The 11,541-nt window shown below is 50.1% G+C and overlaps 1 protein-coding gene across 3 annotated transcripts in view; it reads left to right on the top strand.

Annotated features, from left to right (window-relative positions):
• The first annotated feature begins 2,153 nt into the window (after positions 1-2,153).
• ESYT2 (extended synaptotagmin 2) overlaps positions 2,154-11,541 on the top strand; it is a 212,419-nt gene continuing 203,031 nt past the window's right edge. For all 3 annotated transcript variants that reach the window (XM_075315456.1, XM_075315455.1, XM_075315454.1), the window contains exon 1: positions 2,154-2,709. In XM_075315456.1, the coding sequence (XP_075171571.1) occupies positions 2,383-2,709 (327 nt within the window). In that variant the 5' untranslated portion in view covers positions 2,154-2,382. The remainder of the gene's footprint in view (positions 2,710-11,541) is intronic.

Below are 11,541 nucleotides of genomic sequence, written 5' to 3'. Positions count from 1 at the left end.
TGGTCTTACCCAGATTACCTGACCAATCTCTTGCCTGTTGATTTTGTCCCTTTGTATCTCCAGGTTTTGACCCTGCCTGCCGACTACTCTTCTCCAGATTGCAGCCTTCCATAGGCAGCGACCTCCTGGGCCCTGTGTAATTCCAGATCCCTGTACAGGGGTTAAATGTTTCGGGGCTCACGGGATCCTGCTTAGTGGGCAGGTAGCCATTAGTCTGTCTGTGACAACCATCATGAGACTGTGGTACCGGGCAGATGTCACAGATGGGCAGGAGAGGAAAAGGCAAAGACCATCCGTACCTTCCATATCAATACTTAACGCTGACTGCGCTGGTAGAAAAAAATTGGTCTTGCTGTCCCAGAGAAGAGAGGATGCAGGCTGACCCCTGGCATACTGGGCTTTCTGTCCTCTGGCTGGGAAATCAAAGAGACCCAACTCCTATGTTGCCTTTTCTTAGGGAACAAGAGAAGATTATGGTAATACAAATTCAATTTAACAAATCAAAAAAAATTGGGGGGCAGTAACTGGGCTGGAGCTCCAGGCCTCTGCCTGCCTCCTAGTGACACTAAGCTACAGTAGGTGGGTGTAGCCTGCTGCGGAGGAGCCAGCCTTTTTCGTATTTCGGCTGCATCATATGTACCGCCCCGCGGCCTCGGCTGCGGCCGCTGAGCCGCTCGGATCCGTGCTCGCATTCTACGGGTGGTGGCTCAAGCCTCTCACGGACCCGGGGGTCACGTCGCTCTGCAAGGGGGGTTGGCGTTACACACGGGGAGAATGCAGGTGTTTGGTTTTTGGGATGATTGTTCGTGACGCCACCCACGGGTTGGGGTGATGGTGGACACCACCGCTGTGGTGAAGGTACGGGGACTCCCGGGATCGGTGTAGTGGCGCAGCTAGGTGTTGACCCCTCCGTAGGTAGGGGATGTTGGTCCCGGGGCCCGGTCGGGCTGTGGGCAGGGGTGCAGGGCGCAGTGTTGCGGTGCAGCGCGGTGCCTGATGGCACTGTTGTACTCACGATTAAACCACACAGAGTCACTGGTAAACCAAACGGAGGAATGAACGGGGCCCGCAGCCGGCTGCAGCTTCCTAGTCGGGTTGGCAATGTCCGCCTTTCTCCTGCACCTGTGTTTGTAGTGTGACCACTGTGCCTGGGCACTGGGAGTCCGCTCCCTGGCGTGTATGTGTCGTAGGAGCCCCTGTTGTCCGCAGGCACTGGGCCTTGGATCTCTGGCCTCTGGTGGTGGCTACTATCCGGACGGGTTCGGCTGTTTCCTTCAATCGGGACTTTGGTGGGAATGAACCCCTGAGGTCCAGACCACAATCAGTTAATTCGACTATGGTGGTGGCATATAACCTAGTTGGGGTCTGAGTACCCTGCCTGGTGCTCCGGTATCCAGTTAGCTCCCCGGTACGGTTCCGGCGGGCCACTACCCTGTCCCGGTCCCTCACGGTTCCGCTGGTCGTATTCCCGGTCTCCTGCAGGCGGCCACTGCCGTCTGCCTGCCTGACTGTTTGGACCGTCTGTCTACACTGACTGTCTCAACTGAACTGAACTCCTTTGTGCACTCTGACTGCTCTGTGTTTCTGCCTCAGGCCAGCAGACTCCTCGGGGGCGCGTCTTTCCACCTGACTCCGCCCACCTGGTGTGCCTCTCTAACACTGAGGGAGGCAATCAGGTCTTTGTGGTTGACTGATGGTACCTTTCTAGTGTGGGGGTGTATGTGGTGTTATGACCTGTGACCCCTGAGGTCCAGGGCGTCACACATACACCCATGGTCTGGTCTCCTGTGTGCCCCAATGAAGCGACTGAGAAAAAGAGCCTGTAAAAGTCAAAAGCTGCAATATTTTTAATGAAACCCAATTGTAAATATGATTTATATTAAAAAATACATGCATTTAAGTAAAAAAAAAAAAAGAAGAAAGTCACCAAAGATGAAGAACTGCTTTAAGGTAAAAAGTAAATTGTCCCCAAAGTGAATAACCCATTTTACATAATAACAAGTCTACACAAAGATGTGAAAACATGAAAATAACAGGATGACTTTTGTTTTCATTGTTAACATATTTGTTTAAATAAAGCTGAACGGTAAAAAAAAAAAAAAAGAAAAAAAAAACAACTCTCCAGCTCTGCCTCTCCTCGCACATCCTGTAGCTGTGGCCGGACAGTGGGCGGGGCCTGAGTGACACGGAGGAGTCTGCAGTGGCTGTGCATGGCAGCGGGCTCAGCGCAGCGCAGCGCAGGAGTCGGGGGCAGCACAGGAGCCGGGGGGCGCAGGAGCCTCATGTGGGCTTGTGGCTGAGCCGCCGTCTGCAGGAGGAGGGGGCAGATTCTGTGGAGTTGATCTGAAGCACGGACACCGGTGATCTTGTGAGCTGTGCAGGATGACCCAGGACGAGGGCAAACAGGAGGGGAGTGGGAGCCCCTCTGCGCCCCCTGCGGTGCCCTCTGAGGAGCCGGGCATGATCAGTGTGGATATTGCAGGACTCTTCTACCAGTTTGCCAAGACTTTCGTGCTGATCTTCCCGGTGTATGTGCTGGGGTACTTCGGGCTGAGCTTCAGCTGGCTGCTGATCGCGCTGGTCTTCCTTATGTGGTTTAGGAAAAATAAAGGGAATAAAAGCTCCAGGCTGCACCGGGCTCTGGCATTCCTGGAGAACGAGGAGAAGACGGTGAAGCACAGCATCAGCACTGCAGACCTGCCCGCCTGGGTAAGTGCCCGCTGCTGGCAGATGTGTGTAGGGCTCCGTCTGGGACGACACGTCACGCCGTGCTCCGAGTGCACTCACATCTTGGTCACACTGTCATACATGGCGGCTTTCATTAAAGGGAACCTGTCATGAGAAATGTCCCCTAAAACCTCACAGATTCCCCCTCTGCAGCTCCTGGGCTGCATTCTATAAAGGTCCCTGTTATGATTGTGGCCACTTTCTGACCTAAAAAAAGTGTTTATAAAGTTGTACCTTTTTTGCTTCTGATTCTGTAAATACGTCCCGGGGGCGGGCTGCCTGATGGCCGTTAGTCTGCCCCCTGGTCCTGTATGCCGCCCCCATCGCTGATTACAATAATGCTGGACGCCGCCCCCTGCTACATCCATCGCCGCGCATGCCCAGTGCCCATCTGTCGGGGATGAGCACTGTGCCTAGCGTCACCGCTGGTGACGTGCACGCAGGGTTAAGATTATGGGCGGTGCTGTGATGTTTATTCCTAAGCAACCGCCCATAATCGCGGGGCCGCGCTTGCCCCCTCGGCCTGCTTCGTTCTGCGCAAGCGCGCTGCTGCTGACCCCCACGTCACCTCCTTCCCATCTTGCCCCGAGGCAGGAAATAGATGGGAGGAGCGGTGACTACACCGATCAGGAGGAGACGCGGAGATCAGATTACCAGCAGCGCGCTTGCGCAGAACGAAGCAGGCCGATAAACATCACAGCACCGCCCATAATCTTAACCCTGCGTGCACGTCACCAGCGGTGACGCTAGGCACAGTGCTCATCCCCGTCAGATGGGCACTGGGCATGCGCGGCGATGGATGTAGCAGGGGGCGGCGTCCAGCATTATTGTAATCAGCGAGGGGGGCGGCATACAGGACCAGGGGGCAGACTAACGGCCATCAGGCAGCCCGCCCCCGGGACGTATTTACAGAATCAGAAGCAAAAAAGGTACAACTTTATAAACACTTTTTTTAGGTCAGAAAGTGGCCACAATCATAACAGGGACCTTTATAGAATGCAGCCCAGGAGCTGCAGAGGGGGAATCTGTGAGGTTTTAGGGGACATTTCTCATGACAGGTTCCCTTTAAGCAACCACTGTTGTGTACCATAATGCAAGCGGATGGGGTCACATTTAGTGATCAGTACCATTATTGGGGGCTGCATACTCGTAACCAGCGATGAGAGCGCACTACCATGCTCAGGTGCTCCATACTCGTAACCAGTCATAAGCGATCACTACCATGATTGGGGTTCAGTACTCATAACCAGTCATGAGCGAGCAGTGCCATGATTGGGGGCTCCATACTCGTAACCAGTCATGAGCGAGCAGTGCCATGATTGGGGGCTCCATACTCGTAACCAGTGATGAGCGGGCACTACCATGATTAGGGGCTCAGTACTCGTAGCTAGTGATGAGCGAGCGCTACCATGATTAGGGGCTCAGTACTCGTAGCTAGTGATGAGCGAGCGCTACCATGATTAGGGGCTCAGTACTCGTAGCTAGTGATGAGCGAGCGCTACCATGATTAGGGGCTCAGTACTCGTAGCTAGTGATGAGCGAGCGCTACCATGATTAGGGGCTCAGTACTCGTAGCTAGTGATGAGCGAGCGCTACCATGATTAGGGGCTCAGTACTCGTAGCTAGTGATGAGCGAGCGCTACCATGATTAGGGGCTCAGTACTCGTAGCTAGTGATGAGCGAGCGCTACCATGATTAGGGGCTCAGTACTCGTAGCTAGTGATGAGCGGGCACTACCATGATTAGGGGCTCAGTACTCGTAGCTAGTGATGAGCGAGCGCTACCATGATTAGGGGCTCAGTACTCGTAGCTAGTGATGAGCGAGCGCTACCATGATTAGGGGCTCAGTACTCGTAGCTAGTGATGAGCGAGCGCTACCATGATTAGGGGCTCAGTACTCGTAGCTAGTGATCGAGCGCTACCATGCTCGGGGGCTCAGTACTCGTAACCAGTCATGAGCGCATACTACCATGCTCGAGGGCTCCGTACTCGTAACTAGTGGTGAGCAGGCACTAATTTGCTCGGGGGGGGAGGAGGGGGTTCCATACTCGTGGTGATGAGCGAGCACTACCATGCTCGGGGGCTCAGTGCTCGTAAAGAGAAATTGGATGTCCTTGATAGGCTTGGAAGTCCAATGGGAAACTTGAGCATTTTTCTGGAAGATCTATCGGAAAAAATGCTTCTGTTCTCGTTGACTTCCAAGATACTCTGGTACACGAGTTGCGCCCGTCCGCCTGTTCGTTACGAGTACGGAGCTCCAAGCATGGCAGTGCTCGCTCATCACTAGTTACGAGTACGGAGCTCCAAGCATGGCAGTGCTCGCTCATCACTAGTTACGAGTACGGAGCTCCGAGCATGGTAGTGCTCACACATCACTAGTTACGAGTACGGAGCTCCGAGCATGGTAGTGCTCACACATCACTAGTTACGAGTACGGAGCTCCGAGCATGGCAGTGCTCACACATCACTAGTTACGTGTATGGAGCTCTGAGCATGGCAGTGCTCGCTCATCACTAGTCGCATTGCATCCCGCAAGGCACCATGAATACAAGCAAGTCGCAAAAAAATCAACTGGTTCTGAATTTTTGCAAGTTGCGGTACTTTGAGGGTTGCGTGCGACTGTTTACTTGGTTTTTGCTACAATACAGCGATGTTTTGGTCACGCGATCGGCATTCTGGCCGAAGTCAGTCTAATGGGTGTTGCAAATCCTATATCACATCTAATTTTGCACCATAAAGTGATGGTACCACAGCAGGGGGCAGAACGCCACATTTATCGCTCACATCTACACCCAGTCTCATCCTGTCTTCACTGGGATCCATTTGTTTTGGTTTTAAGAAAAATAGTAACACTTCAGAAGTGGTATGTCCTATTCCAGGACACTTCTAGACTGAATAGACCTTTTATTTTCAGCAGGAGTGCGGTTGTATATTTACATATAACACAATGTATTTATTTAAAGGATTGTCCTATAAACTACATGTGATAAATGTGATCACTGTGCCCCAGCTCAGCTAATCACAGGGTCCTGAAGTCATGGAGCGTGACCTCTGCTCCATTCACTTCCATGGCTTTTGGATGCAGTAATGCACGTGTGACCACCACTCCTAGTGAAGTGTCGGTGTCACATTCACGCCGGGATGCAGTATTTGTACGTCCTGTCATAGGTGATGAATGTGTCCCTTTTAATAATACCACACCTATTTAAACTATGTCAGTACGGTCTATAGGAGTCTGAGAGAATTGCACAATGTGTTGACCTGCTCGTCCTGCTCCTATGCAGCGTTCTCTCATGTGTAGGATGAATCTGCCGAGTTTACCTTCCTGCTAATATTGAGTTAATGTGTGACGCTATTACCAGCCGGGCACAGCCGTGGGTGTTGCCATGTTTTTCCTGCCAGTCTAGGTATCGTGTGTATCATCTGTAAGGTATTTGGAGTGGACAAAGCGTTCTGCAGTGCCGAGCCCCACAGACGTTGCTGGAACTGAATTGTATGCATATGATCAATGTGGGACTGAACATTAACACCTTCAGGCATTAATTGCCCCCCCAAGGAAACTGCAGACGTCAATATTTCTATCTCAGGGGGCTGAAAGTTGCATTCTGCGTCTCGGGGGCAGCGGCCATCCTATTGTGAGCTTCTGCAGCAGCTCAGTCTGCATTCCTTCTAAAGAATTGATCTTTCCTTGTAGCCTAAAATAATCCCTGACCTCAGAAATAATTAGACTAGTTCAACAGGTCTGTCTTTTTCGGTGGGAGGGTCAAAGTGTATGCCTGAGGCTAAGCAACTTCCTTTTTGGCATTATATGGGTTAAATAATAAGTGTAAGCACCTGTGGACTTCTCTCATGGATGACATGTTAGGAACAATGGCCTGTGGTATCCCTAAGGCCTCGTGCAATGATGTTGGTGAGTTTTTTTTACCTCCGTATTTGTAGCCAAAACCAGGAGTGGGTGATAAATACAGAAGTGGTGACGTGTTTCTATTATACTTTTCCTCTGATTGTTCCACTCCTGGTTTTGGCTACAAATACTGAGGTAAAAAAAACTCACCAAATAGTCAACGTGTGCACGGGGCCTTTAAAAATACTGAGGTAAAAAACACAACAAATGCCCAATATGTGAACATGGCCTAACTGCGGCCCTTGTACAAGGCAACGTCGGCCATCTCCGGACTGGATGCATAGTATGATGTCCGCCCAGTGGTCTTCACCCTGCCTATGGCTAGACGAATAGTAGGATGTCTGCCCAGTGGTCTTCACCCTGCCTATGGATGGACTTTCAGTAGAATGTCCCCTCCGGCAGTCATCACCCTGCCTATGGATGGACGTGCAGTAGGATATCCACTCAGCGGTCTTCACCCTGCCTATGGATGGACGTGCAGTAGGATAGCCACTCAGCGGTCATCACCCTGCCTATGGATGGACGTGCAGTAGGATATCCACTCAGCGGTCTTCACCCTGCCTATGGATGGACGTGCAGTAGGATAGCCACTCAGCGGTCTTCACCCTGCCTATGGATGGACGTGCAGTAGGATAGCCACTCAGCGGTCTTCACCCTGCCTATGGATGGACGTGCAGTAGGATAGCCGCTCAGCGGTCTTCACCCTGCCTAAGGATGGACGTGCAGTAGGATAGCCACTCAGCGGTCTTCACCCTGCCTATGGATGGACGTGCAGTAGGATAGCCACTCAGCGGTCTTCACCCTGCCTATGGATGGACGTGCAGTAGGGTAGCCACTCAGCGGTCTTCACCCTGCCTATGGATGGACGTGCAGTAGGATAGCCACTCAGCGGTCTTCACCCTGCCTATGGATGGACGTGCAGTAGGACAGCCACTCAGCGGTCTTCACCCTGCCTATGGATGGACGTGCAGTAGGATAGCCACTCAGCGGTCTTCACCCTGCCTATGGATGGACGTGCAGTAGGATAGCCACTCAGCGGTCTTCACCCTGCCTATGGATGGACGTGCAGTAGGATAGCCACTCAGCGGTCTTCACCCTGCCTATGGATGGACGTGCAGTAGGATAGCCACTCAGCGGTCTTCACCCTGCCTATGGATGGACGTGCAGTAGGATAGCCACTCAGCGGTCTTCACCCTGCCTATGGATGGACGTGCAGTAGGATAGCCACTCAGCGGTCTTCACCCTGCCTATGGATGGACGTGCAGTAGGATAGCCACTCAGCGGTCTTCACCCTGCCTATGGATGGACGTGCAGTAGGACAGCCACTCAGCGGTCTTCACCCTGCCTATGGATGGACGTGCAGTAGGACAGCCACTCAGCGGTCTTCACCTTGCCTATGGATGGACGTGCAGTAGGACAGCCACTCAGCGGTCTTCACCCTGCCTATGGATGGACGTGCAGTAGGACAGCCACTCAGCGGTCTTCACCCTGCCTATGGATGGACGTGCAGTAGGACAGCCACTCAGCGGTCTTCACCCTGCCTATGGATGGACGTGCAGTAGGACAGCCACTCAGCGGTCTTCACCCTGCCTATGGATGGACGTGCAGTAGGACAGCCACTCAGCGGTCTTCACCCTGCCTATGGATGGACGTGCAGTAGGACAGCCACTCAGCGGTCTTCACCCTGCCTATGGATGGACGTGCAGTAGGATAGCCACTCAGCGGTCTTCACCCTGCCTATGGATGGACGTGCAGTAGGATAGCCACTCAGCGGTCTTCACCCTGCCTATGGATGGACGTGCAGTAGGATAGCCACTCAGCGGTCTTCACCCTGCCTATGGATGGACGTGCAGTAGGATAGCCACTCAGCGGTCTTCACCCTGCCTATGGATGGACGTGCAGTAGGATAGCCACTCAGCGGTCTTCACCCTGCCTATGGATGGACGTGCAGTAGGATAGCCACTCAGCGGTCTTCACCCTGCATATGGATGGATGTTTGGAATTATTCCAATTTAGGGGAGCGTCTTGCCGATGTCAGCTATCTGCAGTCACTGTCCAGTCCCGTACTACTGGTGTTACTGTTTGAAAACATGTCCAGGAATATTGCATGAATAACACCTCCGTTATATAATGTTGCAATGGATTGCAGACCACACACAGGTCCTCACCCATGATAAAAGGGATGTAAATTGTGTCCATACACAAATACTTTTTAATTAAAGGCAATCTGTCATCAAGTTTTGCTCCTCCCATCTGACAGCAGCATAACAGCAGAGACCCCGATTCCAGCAATGTGTCACTTACTGAGCTGTTTGCTGTCATTTAGATAAAATCATTATTTTGCTGCAGATGTAGCAGTTATACAGAGCTCATGAATATGCTGGACGACCTGGCAGCAGGCCAAGTAGTCCTGTAATGATCTACTGTTGATTAATCAATGATTTTACCAAAGCTACACTAAGCAGCCCAGTAAGTGACATATCGCTGGAATCAGGGTCTCTGCCAGTATGTTATGCTGCTCTTAGATTAGGTGGCAAAAACCTGTTGACAAATTTTCTTTAAGTTTGTATTTTTACAATTCCCCTAAAGCATCTTATTAATTGACACATCCACTGTTCAGGATTGATCGATACCCGAGCTCTCAGTAGACAAGGTCCATCCACTAGACATCAGTGACACGGAAACATCAAAGTGTGTGCTGATAACGGGAATGTGGGGAGTAGTATTACAGAAATGCACAGAGCATTAGTCACTGAAGCCATAAAATTTCCCAAAAGTGCTCAGTTTGTGTTGTTTACTAGAGAGTTATGGAAACAGCCAAGTATCCTCCATGGTTAGATAAGACCCGATACCCTTAAAAGGGTTATTCACAAAGTCATAGAAGGATATTATGGCATTTTGCCTGCAAAACAAGCCCTTTTGTAATTTACGGCTTAGACTGGTTTTACACTTGCGTTGTGCGGCACCCGTCGCATTGCGTTGTGTGACGGATGTAACAGATGCGTTGCATATAGTGGCACAACTGATGCGACGGATGCTGCAAAACAACGGAATCCGTTGTAGCTTTTTTTTTTTTTTCAACAAATACTCAACTCAGCATGCGCAGTTGTGTAAAAACTCAAATGACGGATTCCGCCACCATAAGCGTCCATTATAAAAATGACGGACGCTGACGGAATCCAGCACATTGCGTTTTTTTGACGCTCAGGGAAGCGCAGAAAAATTCTACATGCTGCGTTCTTTCCGCCCGACGGATACAACGCAGGACCATCAGTCGCAATGCATCGTCCATACAAGTCTATTGGAAGCAGCGGAATCCGTTAACGGATTCAACTGTTTTCCAAAACGACGGATTGCGACTGAAGGAAAAAAAAACGCGAGTGTGAAACTAGCCTTATTAAAATTTGCAGCTGCTCTTGAGATATTAACACTTTTCTTTAGAGCTTGTTGCCATAGAGACCGACCATCGCTGCTGTTTTGCTTGTAGGCATTGAGCTAAAGCTTAGGAGGCAACAGCGCGTTACAGCGATCCTAGTTACCTTTAAAATAGTGCTTACAAGCCCAATAGAAAAGAGCTTGTAAGCACTGCTCATGTTCTGCAGTCTATCAGCAGTAGCTGGTTTCCAAGGCAATGAGCTGTAAACAAATAGTGTCAATATTTTCAAGAACAGCTGAAAAGTTTTACAGCCAGTACATTTCTAAATGGCTTGTATTTACAAGCTCTATCCCACAATACTTATTTATGAAGATGGGAATAACCCTTTAATCTTGGTGGCAGAGACCTTGCAATCACACATTGTATGATGTGTGCACTTTAGCGCCTATGTCATTGGTAAAGAATGAAGTGGAAATTGTGCATGCGCCCGTCCAGTCCAGTCGTGGCTCTGAAGATCTCGTTCCCAGGTTCCAGATCTCTGTTCTTGGAGTCACTGGGATATGGATCTTTGGAATATCTCTACAAAATATTTGGACAACCCTCAGCTTATAATTAGGAGAATGTCAACTATCCATTTGCTGTCCTTTTTCATAGACACTTATGTGGAGCTGCGGTACTTAATGCCCCATTTAGACCTGTTTTGTGGACTGATTTCGACCATCGAGATGACCTACAACAGCAGGATGGTACCTTTTTTTTTTTATTTATTTTTTTTTGACATGTGGCTTGACTATTTGTAAATTGCTCTATCTGCTTTTTTTATTTTGCATATGTTAAAAATGGAATATATGGAATGTAAAATCGGAGGCACGGAGAAACACTGACCAAATCACTGGGAAATAGATGTTTTTTGCAAATGCAAGATGGATCTAGTATGTAAATTCAATGTAAAAAGTAAATGTAGGCAGCGAGTGTATATGTCCCCAGCCGTAGGATGGAGTGCCTCGGGCTGGATGGCCTTGGTCTCTGTTCCATTTTCACATACTGTATACATACCCCTCTCCTACAGATTACTGATTGATTTCCCAGTGTTCAATAGGGTGCGCCCTGGTGTATGAGAGGACCCCATTGGCAGCGGGGTGAGAAGTTCCTGTTTGGCAGCGGCCCAGGTATGTGTATGGCGTCCTGTAGATGGTTATCTGCCATATCTTGCTGTCTTGTCGGTCTATTTGAAGCGGCCGGTGTACTCAACCTCTACTTATACTCAGTCTCTGTAGACAAGGTATATGGCAACAATAGAAGAGGAAATATATCCATGGAAAAGCTGTGCAGCCATTGCTTGTGTGCAAAGTCAAGGATTTAAATGGGATGTCCTTTTTTGTGTTACAGTTAAGTGCATATAATTTGGGCTAAAAATCATTTTTACAGCTGGGTTTCAGTAAACCTTTTGCAATTTGCCTTCAAAAGCCTATGTCTTGCACGGTCTATTGCTGGCTGCAGAATGAGTTAACGGAGTTTCCATCAGTGAGCCCAC

This window comes from Anomaloglossus baeobatrachus, chromosome 6, assembly GCF_048569485.1.
Source record: "Anomaloglossus baeobatrachus isolate aAnoBae1 chromosome 6, aAnoBae1.hap1, whole genome shotgun sequence".
Lineage (NCBI taxonomy): Eukaryota > Metazoa > Chordata > Amphibia > Anura > Aromobatidae > Anomaloglossus > Anomaloglossus baeobatrachus.
The sequence above is the reverse complement of the archived record's forward strand: the minus strand, read 5'-3'. Positions and strand labels throughout refer to the sequence as shown.